At 42.3% G+C, this 18,436-nt stretch overlaps 1 protein-coding gene and 1 long non-coding RNA gene across 2 annotated transcripts in view; one reads left to right on the forward strand and one right to left on the reverse strand.

Moving 5' to 3' along the window:
- Window positions 1–18,436, forward strand: part of LOC148540444 (uncharacterized) — a 96,132-nt gene that overhangs the window by 62,575 nt on the left and 15,121 nt on the right. The gene's annotated exons all lie outside the window — the stretch shown is intronic.
- CSPG4 (chondroitin sulfate proteoglycan 4) overlaps window positions 1–18,436 on the reverse strand; it is a 149,842-nt gene that overhangs the window by 50,249 nt on the left and 81,157 nt on the right. The window contains exons 2-5 of the mRNA XM_088446198.1: window positions 17,950–18,101; window positions 10,746–14,315; window positions 5,705–6,169; window positions 3,880–4,056 (exon numbers count right to left, since the gene is read on the reverse strand). Of these exons, the coding sequence (XP_088302324.1) occupies window positions 3,880–4,056; window positions 5,705–6,169; window positions 10,746–14,315; window positions 17,950–18,101 (4,364 nt within the window). The remainder of the gene's footprint in view (window positions 1–3,879; window positions 4,057–5,704; window positions 6,170–10,745; window positions 14,316–17,949; window positions 18,102–18,436) is intronic.

Consider the following 18,436-nt stretch of genomic DNA (forward strand, 5'->3'; position numbering starts at 1 on the left):
AAAAAAAATATTTTCTGTGTTTGTGAATTGTGTGCGCAGTAGCCGCACGTGCATCAACAAAGTAATGCCAAGCGTGCGCCTGTGTCATAAGTAAAGGGCCGGCTGGCTTGACCGTTAAAGGGTGCTGTAACCCCCAAAGTACACTCCAGTCCAAACCCCAAAAAAAATTATTTTCTGTGTTTGTGAATTGTGTGCGCAGTAGCCGCACGTGCATCAACAAAGTAGTGCCAAGCGTGCGCCTGTGTCATAAGTAAAGGGCCGGCTGGCTTGACCGTTAAAGGGTGCTGTAACCCCCAAAGTACACTCCAAACCAAAAAAATATATATTTTCTGTGTTTGTGAATTGTGTGCGCAGTAGCCGCACGTGCATCAACAAAGTAGTGCCAAGCGTGCGCCTGTGTCATAAGTAAAGGGCCGGCTGGCTTGACCATTAAAGGGTGCTGTAACCCCCAAAGTACACTCCAGTCCAAACCGCAAAAAATTTTTTTTTCTGTGTTTGTGAATTGTGTGCGCAGTAGCCGCACGTGCATCAACAAAGTAGCGCCAAGCGTGCGCCTGTGTCATAAGTAAAGGGCCGGCTGGCTTGACCGTTAAAGGGTGCTGTAACCCCCAAAGTACACTCCAGTCCAAACCAAAAAAAAATTATTTTCTGTGTTTGTGAATTGTGTGCGCAGTAGCCGCACGTGCATCAACAAAGTTGTGCCAAGCGTGCGCCTGTGTCATAAGTAAAGGGCCGGCTGGCCTGACTGTTAAAGGGTGCTGTAACCCCCAAAGTACACTCCAAACCAAAAAAAAAATTATTTTCCGTGTTTGTGAATTGTGTGCGCAGTAGCCGCACGTGCATCAACAAAGTAGTGCCAAGCGTGCGCCTGTGTCCCATAAGTAAAGAGCCGGCTGGCTCAATTCTTAAAGGGTGGTGTAACTCACAAAGTGCACTACTCTCCAGCAAAAATAAAAAAATATTTTCTGTGTTTGTGTGCGCTTTAGCCGCACGTATATATCAATATAACATAAATGGAGGACCAAACTTTCTCCGATAAAAATAAAATAGGGAAAGATCAAGAACCACTTCCTCCTAGTGCTGTTGCTGCTGCTGGGAGTTGTTCATCATCCCAGAGAGGAAGTAGGAACATCACTACTTTTACTAAACAATTGACCCTCCAACAGTCCCTAGCGATGAGGATGAAGTACGACAGCAGTCATCCTGAAGCAAAACGTATAACTGAGGCCTTGACTGCTATGTTGGTGTTAGACGTGCGTCCGGTATCCGCCATTAGTGCAGTGGGATTTAGACAATTGATGGAGGTAGTGTGTCCCCGGTTCCAAATCCCGTCTAGATTCCACCTGCATCCTCAAAGCAGCAGCGACAAGCGTGCGTCTGTCTGTTAAAGGATGGTGTAACCCTCAAAGTGCGCTCCACAAACAATAAAAATATTCTTCTTCTTTTTTCTGTCTTTGTGAATTGCGTGGGCTGTAGCCGCACTTGCATCCTCAAAGCAGCAGCGGCAAGCGTGCGTCTGTCTGTTAAAGGGTGGTGTAACCCTTAAAGTGCGCTCCACAAACAAAAATATTCTTCTTTTTTTTTCTGTCTTTGTGAAATGGGTGGGCTGTAGCCGCACCTGCATCCTTAAAGCAGCAGCAACAAGCGTGCGTCTGTCTGTTAAAGGGTGGTGACACCCTCAAAGTGTGCTACCCAAACAATAAAAATATTCTTCTTTTTTCTGTCTTTGTGAATTGTGTGGGCTGTAGCCGCACTTGCATCCTCAAAGCAGCAGCGACAAGCGTGCGTCTGTCTGTTAAAGGGTGGTGTAACCCTCAAAGTGCTCCAAAAAATAAAAAACTATTTTTTTAATGTGTTTGTGACTTGTGTGCGATGTAGCCGCACGTGCATCAACATAGTAGCAGCGCCAAGCGTGCGCCTGTGTCATAAGTCAAGGGCTGGTTTGGACATCTGGTCCGGACTGAAGGACGTGCCAACAATTTCTGACAAGTCTACTGTCACTGCATATGATACTGTCCTCAAAGCAGCAGCAACAAGCGTGCGTCTGTCTGTTAAAGGGTGGTGACACCCTCAAAGTGTGCTACACAAACAATAAAAATATTGTTCTTTTTTTTTCTGTCTTTGTGAATTGTGTGGGCTGTAGCCGCACTTGCATCCTCAAAGCAGCAGCGACAAGCGTGCGTCTGTCTGTTAAAGGGTGGTGTAACTCTCAAAGTGCTCCAAAAAATAAAAAAATATTTTTTTAATGTGTTTGTGACTTGTGTGCGATGTAGCCGCACTTGCATCCTCAAAGCAGCAGCGACAAGCGTGCGTCTGTCTGTTAAAGGGTGGTGACACCCTCAAAGTGTGCTACACAAACAATAAAAATATTCTTCTTCTTTTTTCTGTCTTTGTGAATTGTGTGGGCTGTAGCCACACTTGCATCCTCAAAGCAGCAGCGACAAGCGTGCGTCTGTCTGTTAAAGGGTGGTGTAACCCTCAAAGTGCGCTCCACAAACAATAAAAATATTCTTCTTTTTTTTCTGTCTTTGTGAATTGTGTGGGCTGTAGCCGCACTTGCATCCTCAAAGCAGCAGCGACAAGCGTGCGTCTGTCTGTTAAAGGATTACATCGGTGACAGCATCCAAGTAGGCATGTCAGACAGTCCGTACCTGTACTGGCAGGAAAAAGAAGCAATTTGGAGGTCCCTGTACAAACTGGCTCTATTTTACCTGAGTTGCCCCCCCTCCAGTGTGTACTCCGAAAGAGTGTTTAGTGCAGCCGGGAACCTTGTCAGCGAAAGGCGTAGGAGGTTGCTTCCACAAAATGTGGAGAAGATGATGTTCATAAAATGAATTATCAACTCTTCCAGGGAGACCAGCCTCCAGAACGTACAGAGGGACCTGTGGTTGTGGATTCCAGCGGGGACGAATTAATACTCTGTGAGGATGAGGATGTACACAACACTGAAGAGGGTGAGGAATCGGTGGATGAGGACGACATCTTGCCTCCGTAGAGCCAGTTTGTGCAGGGACAGATTAATTTCCAGCTTGTTTTGTGGGGGCCCAAACGAACCAATCATTTCAGCCACAGTCATGTGGCAGACCCTGGCGCTGAAATGTTTGGTTTGTTAAAGTATGCATGTCCTGTTTATACAACATAAGGGTGGGTGGGAGGGCCCAAGGACAATTCCATCTTGCACCTCTTTTTTTTCTTTGCATTATGTATAGTTTGGGGCCTAGTTTTTCAAACTGCCATCCTGTCTGCCACTGCAGTGCCACTCCTAGATGGACCACGTGTTTGTGCCGCCCACTCGTATCTCTTAACATAGTCATCCAGCTACCTCGGTGCAACCTTTTGGACATAAAAACACTATTGTGAGGTGTGAGGTGTTCAGAATAGACTGGAAATGAGTGGAAATTAAGGTTATTGAGGTTAATAATAGCATAGGAGCAGAAAAACCCACAAATTCTGTGATTTTAGCTGTTTTTATGCTTTTTTTCAAAAAAATACAGATCCAAAACACAAAACCCAGAACCCAAAACACGGAAGGGTGGTTTTGGCAAAACCAATCCAGATCCAAAACACGAAGAAAGATCCAGATCCAAAACCAAAACACGAAAAGTGGCCGGTGCACACCCCTAATATATATATATATATATATATATATATATATATATATATATATATATATATATATATATATTGTACATTAAAACAAAAAGTAGTTATGAGGTGTAGAGATAAAATCGAGGCTTATGTGAAGTATATGTTTGATGTTTGATTATGAATTACTGATTATGAGATCCCTTCATCAATAGTACATGGAGTGGATAGGCTAGTTCCAAAGGATGATGATGCTGGGTATATACAGTAGTTCTTCATTTTGGCTGAACTTACCTGCAGCCCATTGTTGATGACAATCATCGGCTTCTCATCATTTACTGGCTGTACCATCACGCTGACTGTTACTGGCTGGCTGTGGTGGTTTACATCTGAAGCATTGGCCATAATAACGAAACTGTCATTTCTGGTCTCACTGCCATCATGTTCATAGAATACTCGTCCCTGATCCAGCTGGAACGAAATGTGTATCATTATAGATGTAGATACTGTACTGCTAATCTATCTATCTATCTATCTATCTATCTATCTATCTATCTATCTATCTACACATTTATCATCTATAAATAAAAATAGAAAACGAATCCAAAAGGTTGTTGTAAAACATTTAAATACATAATGAATGCTTGCAATAAATATACTCAGATTAGGGGCATTTACATACATTTTCACACATTAAGGATACCTAATATAACTATCACACTTTAGGGACACCTGGTGAACATTCATCATCATATATGGGTGCATGTTAAATAAAGTTTTGAACTAGTGCCCTGTGCGGGTACAGTTAGTGCACCTTAGGGCACCGGCTTCCTCTCTACTCCCCACCTATACAAAGTAAAAGTGCTCCCTGGTGTGCAGTGGTGGAAAAACCTGAATAGATGGATGCAAAAGTGTAACGTCACTTCAAGATGCAAACTCCTATTCCTGTGCTACTATAGTCTTATTTGTGGTTTAATTAATCATAGCAGTTACATGTGTATGAAGCTTTTCATTATATTGCTGTTAGTGCGTCTACTAATGTGCTTGTCTGCCAAAGTGCAAATCATCGATATGGCTAAATACACAATAGTACCCCAGCACTGGTCCTGATATTTCAGTAAAGGTTTTGTTTGAAATGAAAAATAAACTGCATACCCCTTCCACAAATATTCAACCAGCCCCACCATTAGACAAGTGAGGAGTCTCCGTTGCTTATGCTTGTGATTGGCTGGCAGATGAAGGTGAGTCCCCCACATTAAGGGGTCTTTTCATAGAGCAGTGAAAAGCCCTATTTAGCTGAAAAACAGGGCTTTTCACTGTTTTCGTCAATTCATAGAGTGGGTTAGCGTGGGCAAGATTTGTCCTTCTCCAGCGGCACCCCTGCTTCCTGTATGCATCGCATCATCATACTTTTAAATGGTGAGTGTGATTCATAGAAGAACGGAAAGCTCAGCTATCCGCTCCTCTGCTGCGTACAGATTCACCATATCAGAATGGCATAATTTGTACTGTGAGATGAAAAGAGCAGGGAAGCTGAATACTTCCTTGCTCTCTGCCAGGCATCCGGTGCCGACTCCGCCCCCTTTAGACCAGCGTACCTTGCAGCAAGTCTGACCTGACCTGCTGCTCTCAGACGTTGGCGCATGCACAGTGAGAAATAGACATATCGAGCTCCTGATAGGTCTGTCTTCTCACTGCTTCTAGGGATCGCGGAGGGGCCATTTACTAGAGGACGACGCCAGACAGGTAAGTGTATATGAATGGCTATAAAACATTACTAAATATCACATGGATGTGATGCAATATATAGTGATATTTTTCGGTAGCCAGTACTCTGTACTTTGAACTGTTTTTTATTTTTTAAATTTACCATTTGGATTATGTTTTTCATGTTGCTAACAACCATGAATGGCAATCCCCTATAAGGCGAGAATTTAGACGTATTATTTCAAGAACAAAGGAAATTATAACATTAAACCAGGCCAGGTATATGATTATTTTAAGAAAAAAGATTTTACATGGAAATTGTAAACTATATGCACCTTTACTCCTAGAACTGTACCGTTACTGTATATTTTCTAATACATTTCAAAACACAGGATTTGCTCTAATACCTCACCTCATTCCAATTGAAGCTCCTCAGATTCCTTTTCTCTGTATCAATGATATGACCACTCTTTGGAGCTTCCAGTACTGTAAGTACTAAATGTAGACCCAAGTAGTAGTCGCTAGGAACCTTTAGTATGCTGCTGGATAGGACAGTTGTCCCACCCTCCTCCACTTTCAGGTCATTGGCTTCCAGTGGGATATGAACAGACAGAATCTCCAGGGGGACCACTATCTCCTGAGTTGTCCCTTCTGCAGACACCTCTAGTGTCATTCGGTCAGGGAGCATTTCTGAAGCTGAATGCAGGTACAGGATCCTTCCCTTGTTAATGTCCTCCTGGGTGAAAGTATGTACAGAGTCTAAACTTGGTGACCCATCAGAAGATAGTTCTCCACTAATAGAGACCAAGTAACCAAAAGAAGGAGGGTCTGTTAGACTGTATGCAATTTTGTGAGGGAAGAGGTCGTCTGCAGTTACCTGTGAACACAAAGTCAATTGGCTTTATACGTTTATTTATCTTAATTACAGTAGCTTTTATGTCAAATAATGCCTCCAACATGACCCATTCCACCAGGTACAAAATGCTTTTTCCCACTAATAAATTAGACTAATACAGGTGACTGCAAATTAAGTGGGAAGTTCTCAGGAGCAAAACATGTTGTACTCAGTGGAAAGAGTCATGTTAGAGGGTCAGTAAAATGTGAAAACAAATGAAATCCAATAATGGACCTTACAATAATAAAGCTTGCTTTTCAGTAAGCGGAATACTATACCTGACATACATAAAGTGCCTGACACAAGATGCACTTACAGCCCCTGTCTCCAGGAGAGGTGGACTGATGACATGCATGTGCAATTAAAGTACAACTATAGGCGATGGGTGTGTACGCCACATCTCCAGACGTATCTATGGCAGATGTTCAATCCCTGGTGCAAAGATGATCATCAGTACGGATCTTTAAACTTTATCTAGATGGTCAAAATGCCAAAAGTCATCATGTCGACATTGAATATGTCAACATTAACCATGTCAACATTCAGCATATAAAAAATGTATTTTTAGTATAATTCTAACACTAACGCTTTCCCTAATCCTAACAGTAACCCTAATGCTAATCCTGACCCTAAAGCTAATGATAACCCCAAGGCTAGAGGAAATTTCAACATTATGGCAATGCTGACACTTCATATGTCGAAATTAAGCCAATGTTGACATTTTCCAGTTGTCGACATTAATGATGTTGACATTTTAACTATGTCATCATCATGAAAGTCAACCCTCTGGTGTCAATCTGTGCCGTAACTAGACTTTTTGGTGCCCTGTGCCAGAGAGAATATTGGCGCTCTCCCCCCATTTTTTAAATAGGGACATAAGTGCACCTGAAAAAGGCCCATGGCATCATGGGGAAGGGTCAGGGAAGAGATAGGGGAGGCCAGGAGATGCTGGGGATAAAAGAAAAAGGAAGCTACAAGTGAGAATGATAATAGACAGGAAAACTGACAGGCCCAAACAGTGCCCCCTGCCCTGCGGTGCCCCGTGCCATGGCACTGGTCGCACTACCCTAGTTACGGCCCTGGTGTCAATATTATGAATGCTGACATTTTGATTGGTGATACCTTTGCTCCTAGTAGAGGTGTGATGAGAATGACAGGCCAGGATTCTGATCGCAAGTAGACAATCATAGTGAAGCCATCTGATCAGTTAATTGCATATACTCTGCTAGACAACACACAACATCATCCTTGAATAACCGCTATTTGAACTTCAGGCAGGAGCTTGTATATGAACCAATGAATTTAATTTATCACAGGTTAATTCACACAATGTATCAATGAAGTTAATTGTTAACCCACCTGGCATCTATATGCAAGAAGCATTCTGATTGGGCCATGGGCTGCAGTGGTGGATATCATAGTAGACATGTGAGGCATGCGCGTAGAGGCGCCAGTTGCTGGCACAGCCAGCCCCCTTTATCAGAGCCCAAGTAGCCCACTGGGGTGGGATTGGGGGTGTTGTTGGTGGCAAACTGTGGAACGATTGGTGAGGGGTTTGGTTTGGGCTGCCTTGGCTGTCCAGGTTTCAGAACCTTCCACGATATAATAGAGGAGGAGCCAGCAGTGACTTGTGGGGGGCAGAGTGCAGCCAATGTGTGTGTGTGTGTGTGTGTGGGGGGGTCAATTATGTTGTTCCTAGGGCCCGGTGGTCTGCCCCTAAATCTGCCCCTGCTGGGAATGGACTTGCAGCTCTGCTAGCTAGGAGTAAGGTATGTGCTGTATAGCAGGATTTCTATTATAAACTTACCTAAGGAGAAGTAAGATGGAGAAGAAAGGAAAGAAAAAAGAAGGAGAAACAAAACAATGAGGCATTGATAGTTCTTTATGTAGAAATTGAATAAAGGAATGTTAATACAATCTGTGTCTATCTTTTTGTCTCTAGTACTTTAATATGTGACACAACACATCCCAGTGGGTCCTGTAGTGTCAGGGCATGTTAGTGCTAGTAGTTTTACAAAGATCAGTAATGTCTGGCAGCCATGGGTTTGCTGTCACTTGTAGTTCTGCAAGTGCCAGCATAGTGAAGCAGTTAATGGCTGTCAATTCTTGCTGCTGTCAGTAGTGCCACATGTTAGAATCGGGATGTAGTTAATAGACCCTCGGAAGCGATGCCACCGGTCTAAATCCCGACTATACATGCCCGACACGGGACTTAACATAGGTTGAAATACTGATGCCTATATTAATCCCAACGCCAGAAGCCCGACCCCCGCCATCCCGATTGTCAAGAGCCGGGTAAGAATACTACTTAGCCTGGGGATGGGGGGGGGGTAGGTTTAGGGACCCCCAGGGAGATTTAGGGTTAGGCACCGCCCGGGGAAGATTAGGGTTAGGCTAGGGGAAGGGAGGGGATAGGGTTAGGCACCACTAGGGGGAGGTTAGGGTTAGGCACCTCCCCTCTGGAGGGTTAGGTTTAGGGTGCGGGAAGGGGGGTTAGGTTTAGGCACCCCTGGGGGGTGGCACTTAGGGTTAGGCACCCCCCAGGGAGTTTTAGGGTTAGGCACCACTAAGGGAGGGTTAGGGTGTTTACCAGTCAGCGTCAGGATGTCCTCCTGTTGGGCTGCCGTAGTCGGGATTTGAACTGGCGACTAAGCAGCCGTCGGTATATCAAAATCCAGTGCTGCCAGCACAACGCTATAGAGGTGGAGCTTCTCTGATGGAAATATGCACAGAAGTATAGAGTGTCTGATTCAGAGTTAGCCGCAATTGCACTAGCACTGTGTGCTTGGAACTGAATGTGGATATTTACCCGTATGAAGAGTTGCAGGGATGTGTGCAGCTGCACCGCCCTATACATATGCTTATAGAAGTAACCAGCAGCAGCAGCAGCAGCAGACCTTTATGTGTACCAGCCCTATATTTGATGCAAGAAGCCTGCCCAAAATCAAATGCATAGTCGGCAGTTCCACCCACATGCCCATGCCACGTCCTCACTCATAACACCCAGTAATGACCAATCAGCTGCAAGTAAAGATGTGACTGAGATTTGTATTGATTGCACGCAGGCCCCATATACCTCTGCCTGATTGACAGGCAGAGACGTTTACGGGGCAGTGCGTGGAGTGGCAAGGGCAGGATCTCTGTCCACTGACGCAGATTCTTGGCCTCGCATGCCGGCCAGCCTGCGTAAGCCGAGGTTTACTCAGCTGTCCGGCATCATCCAACACCGATGGTCGCGATGGTGAGCCCAGGCTGCAGCTTCGTCGCGACACTGGGATCGTAGATGCATCAATAGGTGTCAGACACCTCCTGCTGCATTTGCAGTTTAGCAAGGACGGATTTGCAAAGCTGCTTGTGTGCGGTTTTGTAATTCTGTCCTCTGCTGAATCACCCCCTAAGCTTTTTTGACTATCTAAGTAATGTGCTGGGTGAATGTTTTGCTACTGTATTTCTAAGGAAGCAGAAAATACTACAGCACATCACATTTTTCTTTTAAAGAAAACTGAAGTGGAAAGTGCATCTTACCTACGTACTTTCTGTAAGAAGAAGCTCGCGGTACTATTACATTATTAGCTATAGACAGGATCTGTCCAGTTATTAAGTACTTTAGTATATTAGGATTGCACACATAGGTGTAACTACCATAGGTCTAAGGGGTGCAGCTGCTATGGGGCCCAGAGCTGAGGGGGGCCCATCTTCCTTTTTAAAGTTACATGAGTTATATACATTTTATACCATTGGGTGGTACATAGGGGCCCTTACAAACTTTTGCTATGGGGCGTTGAAATACCTAGTTACACCCCTGATTGCACATGTACATTTTTTAAATGAACATAAAAATTATACGTAGCCTACTTGTTGAACAGTCCAGATGTTTATTTTATCATGTTGGTGGCTTTTTGGTTTCATTTGTATAACAGAGATTGCCAGAGCTGCCAGCTATTCTAGGCATTAGGTGAATGTGGAAAGTATGTGCTAAATGCCTTTGACAAAGTATATTGTTTACTACAATATTAGATGTTTCACCTTGATTTTTAGCTTGGTGGCCACACAGGGAGATAATTAAAACATGGAATTTTCTGAGTGCTGGAGAATGTTCTTTTGTCATCATTCACCATCTGGAATTATGCAGGGGTTTGACCAATGCAAGATAGTGGACAGCTGTTCGTATACTGTGTACAAAAATACTATATATATATATATTTATATATTTATCATTTATTTATTTACAGAAAGTGAAATGAAATGTGCAAATAATCATTTGTAGCAAAAGAAACAATAATGCTTAGTGCAAAATTATTTCACAATAACAGAGCTGGCAATTTCTGTGACATTACAGCAGTCCATTAACCGCACATAATCCATATTAATGGCTTTACTTGTGCTGTTATGATAAACAAATGGTTTTTTAGCAGCCACTTACACATATATGGAAGGGCAGAATATCATATAGTCTCATTATCAAGACAAAGTTGTTGTTTTTTTTTCTCCACATGCTGTAGGTTAGAACTAGAAGCACTTAAAAAAACATTATCAGTGTGTTAATGTCACAACTCACCATAAGATAGTCCTTCTTTATCTCTGCTGCCTCTCCTTGAAAGACGTAAACTTTCTCATTGTGTATCACATTCAGAGTCACAGGTGGCGAATCAGAGATTATTTGTACTTTGATGTCACCGACTGCAACTACCTGGTTTGCCTCAACTGAAAGCCTGAAATGGTCCCTGTTAATTCCTTCTCCACTGTGCTGATAAACTATTAATCCATCTGCCAAATCTTGCTGTAAAAATGAATCTGTGGGGTTTCCGTCCTTCAAAACTTCTCCCCACCTTGGTTTAGTATTGATATAGTACTTAACTTCATCTTCTGTGCGCAAATCCAAGTTGGTTTCCAGTTGGAGACTTGTGGCTGTCAGGGTTCCTTTCCCTCCTGATAACACATTCAGTGTGGTAATATTAGCAATATGGATAAAAGGGTCTGATGCTTGTACCTCTAAAATAGTGGTAAGATGATGAAGCCCATCAGATACTCGTAACTGTATATAACCCAGGTCAGGACCACTATGGATAAACAGAATTCTCTGTCTTCTGATATCCTCTTGCGTGAATCTCACAACTACGAGTGAGGGGTCATCTAAAAATAAAATTTTTCCAAATGGCACCCCATATCTAACCAGCACTATTTGTGAGTCTGTTGATCCTGAGTCTGGGTCTAAGAATGCAATATCATTGGTAGTTAGCAACTTCTGTCCATCACGAACCACAGTGAACACTTTGTGCACTATTTGCAAGGGGGGATTGTCATTAACAGGCTGAATAGAGACACGGAAAACACCTCTCACCACCTCCTGTTCATCATCCTCTCCTTCTCCACTGACATCAGAGGCACTACCTTCTTGCTGCCTAGAGGCTACAAATGGTATATCATCTTCTGTGGTTTCTGAGCCATCATGCTGATAAATGAGTAGACCATCCATAATATCCTCATTAGTGAATTCTGTTATCCCTTCTTCTATAGGATCTCCAGACTGTGGGTTTCCTTTCCGAATTAACATCCCATGTTGAGGACCATCTATGACTTCATAAATAAAACTAGCACTTCTACTGCTTTTTAGAAAAAGATGGTCTGGTGTTATTACCTCTTCCCCACCTTCTAGTACATGCAATAGTTGATTAATAAGTTGTGGGGCATCTGGGTCTACACCAATCAGAATTTTGTATGTGTAGATTGGGGAATTGTTGTTGCCATAGAACACTTGGAACTGAAACTGGTCTTCCATGTCTTTTGTGTTTTGGACTGTAGCTGCATAGCTGATGCGCTCATTCACTAGGTCTTCCTGGCTAAAACGCGAGCCTTCCATAAGCCGTTGTCCATCAAATAGCAAATTTCCCTTCCTGGGAGATTGAGAAATCAAGTATAAGTATGATGCCAGCTCCTGACCCTGCATGTCAGTGTCTACCTGTAACTGCTTTTCTGTAAGGTCCACTTTACGTTTCCTTCCCAACTTCAGGGGGATCATTCTCGTCATCTGTAGACTTGACCGCTTCACTTTGACTCGAAATGTGTTATTACTCACTACCTGAGTTTCAAGTTTTAGCTGGATTTTCAGATCTTCACTAACTTCTTCCTCTCTAAGTTCTGCAACTGTACTGAGATACCTTACACCGGCTCTTTCCAAGTCACTTTGTCTAAATGCCTCAGTCACTTTCCAATTGTCTCCAGATACCAATCTCTGAATAACCCCTAGCCTGGGGTGCTCAACTAATTGATATATGACTTCTATTCCTAGTTTATCTGTATTGGTCACTGCAGGTAGGTTCAAAGGACTGATTAGTGCAGATGCTCCCTGGGAAACAACTAATGCTTTCTGCGTTATGTTCATTTGAGGCTCCAGCACTATAAAGATGACATGTTCTAGGGAGCTTCTGGATGTTCCATCACTGGCTTGAAGTATGATCTGTGCTTGTTGTCCAGACTTATGAATAAAGCCCACATCACCTTTTTCTAAATCCCTGCAGGAGAATTCACTAATGGCTTCTCCGGGCCTGTTTTGAAATTGTACATGTCCTTCTCTGAAATTTCCAGTGACAAAGATGGTGAGAAGGTCACATGGCGTATCTGAGTCTGTGATCTTGATAATATCCATTGTAAAAACCAACCACCCATGTGATAAAATTCCTAATGTATTACCTTTAGGGAACTCTATGACAGGTATAGCTGTTGAAGGGGAAATATTTATTGTAAGATTGTAAAGTTGGGCCTTTCTCAGACATTCAGGAACATTTATGCTACTGGCCAGTGACACTTCCAAAATCAGTTGGTCTTCATGTGACTCTGACCCATCATGGATATATCGCACTCTGTGATTGCTGACATCTAGCAATGTAAATTTTCGTCTGGCTTCGGCACCTGGGATCTCAAGTTCCAGTTGTCCATGTTGAGTGTCACCAACCATAGTGAAAACTATCTGAGATTTGCGTATTCCAGCTTTGGCCAAATCAATTGTGGGTTGGACATATTTCCATTCTAAGACAGAAAACCCCCCTCTTGTCACTGGCAAGGGCTTTGGGTCCAGAAGAGAGGTCAAGTTTGGGTTACTGGGTTCCATCTTGCAAGTGTCAGAAAGACTCCTAAAAATTGTGGGCCTTGTAGTAGTAGGGGTGGGAGGAACAGGGGTAGTGTCCCTATCATATTCAGCATAGTCATCATACTCATGACAACCATCTGTAACATCTTGCATAACCAAAGCATCTTGTATTCCCATCTTCATGTTGTTTATCTTCAAGTCTGTGATGCAGCCAGAGAAAGATTTATATTCCATGTCATCTATGAATATCTTACCAAATGGACCGTCTCTCATCTTAGCTAATGTGATGTGATCCACCCCCCCAAGGTAAAGATCACCATGGAAATCCCATTTTTGTCTGAGACTATCAAGAGAGATTTGGGAGGAAGTTTTATCTACAATAAGCTGCATTTTAGTATTATCCACAGAAATTTGGACAGTGTGTGGCTGACTGTCACTTACATACACCAAGTTTTGAATTTTTACAGCAGATACTCCTGTATCTAGTGTTCCTTGTAGGTGACCTCCGGAAATCTCAACATAAAAATAGGTGCTGTGTGGTCCAGGTTGGTAAATAAGTGGAGCACGACCTGGTCTGGAGGTCTCCAGGGTTATTTGAATAGATCCATGTGTTCTGATATCCCAACTCGGAAACTTTAGATATGAACGTGGTCCCAGGAACCCAAAGGGTAAAGCAGAGTTGGACAGATTTTCTAAATGGCAATTTTCCCAATTTCCATGGAACTCCACTTGAGGAAGATTCCCAGATAGTAGGTCCATATTATTAAATTTGGCCTCCAGAATGCAGCCGTGAAAATTAGGAATACCCTGCAAATGATATGGAATGCTATTTCCACCATTTCCACCAAGAAATATTCCATTTTGTATATACAGCTTCTGTGGCGGCCATGGGAGGTCCATGATACTGGTTAAGTTGTCCAGTGTTAACGACATCAGGGACTCTGTAAGCATCAAATCTAGTTTGTGGGTCTCACTGTTTTTCAGAAACATCGATGTTGGGGAGTTAAGAATGGATTCTCCTGAACCTCTTTCCAGCCGGGCCTATAGAAGATAAAATAGGATATGTTGCAATGCATTAAGTACGTACTGTGAGTATTTCTATTCAAATACAGCATTCCTCACCAATGAGCCTACCTACTGTATGTTATATCTATATGTTTGTCTCTTTAATGACATGTTTATATAAGGTGAATGCATACATCATACTTTATTATAATCTAAAAATGACATTAGGTACAGTATGATTGAAAGACAAATCTATGTATATACAAGGAAATGTGTCTGTCTGCACAGCACTATAGGGAAATGTGACAAAGACGTCTGCCTACAGAATGTACCATATGGACACAAGCCGTGGGGATTTGTATCTGGATTCAGAGTTGTGTGAGGCTATGTGAAGAGCAATGTGTGTATGTGCATGGACAGATGGGGGTAGTTAAGGATAATTTCTAAATCCCACACTACCACATCTGGTCTAAATTAGGATGATAGGAACAAACTGCTTTACAGCGGAAGTTTGTGTTTGTACGTGTATGAGTGTATGTCCCACTGTACATGCATATCTTTGCAAATAGAACTGATAAATCTTTTTGGCATTTGCTTCTGGAAATGTGCATTACTGGGACTTCCTATAGTTTCTCTATTTCCACGTGCATTACGTCTCCCTGTCACACCACCTAAACCCTCTATCTGCTGCATAATCTCTGTTGGTGTTGCGCACATCTGTATTCCATGAAAGAGTCAGGTCTGAGAATCACTGCTGTATGTCATCTATCTGTCTCCCATAACACTCTATGATCCTTGTAGGCTTGCCGAAAATGTGTCTGTATTTATTCATAATACTCTCAGTTTTACTACCTGTCATTCTATGTCTCCGCCACTCTGTGTCTGTCTTTCTGTGATCTCTTTATCATTTCCACTTACTTATATTTTGCTTACTTCTCCTAAACCCCATACCTGCTATAAAGTACATTTCTCAAAGGTCTCCAAAGATGGTAAAGTTGGGATGCATCAGATAGAGTAACATTACAATCAAACGAATCAAACATGATTGAGGGAAAATCCTTAGTTTCTAATTTCTGTGAAATATATGCATTAAACAGAGCAGTCCAGATATCTAAACAAGTTATCAAAGTGTAATCTGCAAATTGTCATACATAAACAAATATTGCAGGCAACAGGTCCATAACTGCAGTGTGTCTGTCCTGAAATCGACACTTATAATTATCCAATTAAAATAAATATAACATTATTGAGAATGCTTGGGTGGGGGCCTTTATCTGCTTATGCAAGTGGTCATTTTCCAACCACACTAACAGCCCTAAATAATGCTGAACACAAAGGGCTGAATGGCCACCTAAGTGTACACTTGTTTCCTCATACACCCATCCTTGCTAAGCCATATGATGTGAGAAGCATGGCACGAGCTAGACTCCCATCGTAGCTGCATCCATTGCTAACATGTTGACATCATAATGCCAACACCTGTATAATGTCAATGGTCAATATTGACATTATGAACATGTTGACATAACGACCATGAGACATATTCAATTTGAGGCGAAAAGTCGGAGGTCGGACTTTTCGCCATCATCGCCGTTTTTTCCTGGGATAAAGTATCGGGCGTATGCCCGCTTATCCCCGTATTCAATTAGGATCTGGCGAAAATGGGACCTGGCGGAAAGGTAAGTATCGTAAAGTCCTGTCACTTTTGGGGAAATCAACCTGTCACCCCTCAAAAGATGGTCTGACATGGGGGATCACTATGGGTACCCCCGATTTGGCCTGCTGAAGTTAAGTGGGGTTTTTAAATAGCTGCGGCAGATGCATAAATGTGCCTGTGAAGAAGTGGTGAAGAAAAACATTTATCTTTTTTTTGGGGAAAAAAAACTAGTCCCATCAGATCTGGGGTACATGAAAATGAGTGCAAACATATTTTTAAGTCCCTAAAGTGATTTTTAAAAATTCTTCAAAAATCCACCTGCCGCAACCACCCGCATTCTTGAAAACACCTGCCGCATTCATGGGGACCCCCCTGAGGCTATTTCGCTAGTTTTTAAGTTTGTTCCCCAACATTCTTTTTTTGCCCCAAAATGAAAGTAAGTTTTTTTGGGGTGTCCGAAGGATTTTTTCTTTTTTTTTTACACAGATTACATTAAGGGGACATTCCAAAGGCTGCAGGCTATTTTTTTTTATTCGGCACCCCAAAACCCCAATTCTGCACTCTTTTTTCGCTACCTAAACATTGGTGAAAACGTATCCCCCTTTTTTACAAAGACTTTTCGCACCTGCGAAAAGTCTTTGAAATTGATTATGGGGATAAGTGAAAATGTTGAAAATTACGTCATCGGTGATAAATTATCGCCGGTAACTGACTTTTCGCTCCTAATTGAACACGGTCCAATGTCAACATTGCCTAATGAATGTCAACATTTTGACCGGCAACATAATATAAGACACCCAGGAGGGATGTATCAAGCCTTGTAACGAGTGAAGAAGAGGAGAAGTTGCCCATAGCAACTAGTCAGTCCCTAGCTAGCATTTATCCAGTTCATTCTCTAAAATGATAGGTAACAACTGATGGGCAACTTGTCCCCTTTTACACTATTTAGAAGGCTTGATACATCTCCACCAGTGTACTTGGCACATAGAATTAGTATTTTTATCACAAAGGAATTGGTATAAAGTCGCAGATTAAGCACAACAATACATGGCGCGGTGGGAGGTACGGCTCACTTGTATCTATCCTCAGTCTTTAGCAATCTTACCCATGTTAGTATCTGTGTTACAAAAAGCAACTGTATGGAAAGTCAGCGCCAGTGTACAGAGTACCCATACATTATACTTTATTCCATTAATGATGCGGACAAGACACACACTGTGAAAATCTATATGGCGGAACATATGGCACGGCTTAGTGACAAAGTCTGAGTTGTGCAAAACAAGGCAATTTGATGTAATTTAAGGACAGGTGTATGTGGGCACATATCTGTGTGGTCAGATTGGACATTGTTGCCCAGTACTTGTGCTGAGGATACTGGTAAATAAAACATGGATCGCTTGTTAGACTATGACGGATCATCATCTTTCTAATTTCTCTTATTAATGCTCATTGTTTGGGAGTGGGTATTTAGAAGTGGCCTGCGGGTTCTTTGGTGCATATTGTTGTCTTTTCAGTCAGATATGAACTGAATTGTGTCACAATATTATTTTCCTTATTTAACTATTATTCTATTTCATACAATATTTCTTATTATGCTGCCCAAAAAGTGAGCTGTATGTGATGTGTTCCATATATTATGTAACGAAAAATAACTTTGATCAAATGGGTTTCTAAACACAGTCTACTTATTTGCTTGTACATGCCCTACTGCAACTTTTAGTAAATATACAGTATTTCCTTATCTTCCTGCTGTGTTTGTCACCAAAGCTTTCAGAGCATCTCTGTTGACTATGGAATCACCATTTAGATATACGGCCCATATCATATCTGAAGGCTTTCATGAAATTATAAATCAACATATTTACTAACCGTTTAATAAATCATATGAGCTAAAATGTTGTGAATGCGGAAAGCCCTTCAATATGCTTGTAGCCTTGTATAATAATGGTCTTTCCATAATTATGGTCTGTACATCTCCAATATGATCCCCTAGTGCAGAATGCTGATTCTTACCCTTATGGTCCCATTGACCAGTTCCAGTAGCAGATACTGGGTGTTACCAGTTGCGAAAAATAGGAGTCCAGAGTTTTGCGAGGTGACAAATTTCATGTGCAGGCTGGAGTCCACCCTCCTCTGTAGGTCAGGTTTTCTTGTATGGTGTTGTCCTACAATAGTGAGGGGAAACATGATATATTAATGAAGTCGGGTGTGTGTGTGTGTGCGTGTGTGTGAAAAAGCACATTTTGATAACCTGATAAAATGGATCCTCCAGGAAATGCCATCACACATATGATACAAAACTCGTTGCATAAGATAATAGTGCATCTGAAAAAGGGCCATGGCCTCATGGGGAAGGGCCAGGGAAGAGTTAGGGGAGGGCAGGAGATGCTGGGGATAAAAGAAGTGGAAGCTACAAGTGAGAATAATAATAAAAAGGAAAATTGACAGGCCCAAACAGCGCCCCCTGCCCTGTGGTGCCCTGTGCCATGGCACTGGTCGC

This window comes from Taudactylus pleione, unplaced genomic scaffold (assembly GCF_031769625.1).
Source record: "Taudactylus pleione unplaced genomic scaffold, aTauple2 ptg000019l, whole genome shotgun sequence".
NCBI lineage: Eukaryota > Metazoa > Chordata > Amphibia > Anura > Myobatrachidae > Taudactylus > Taudactylus pleione.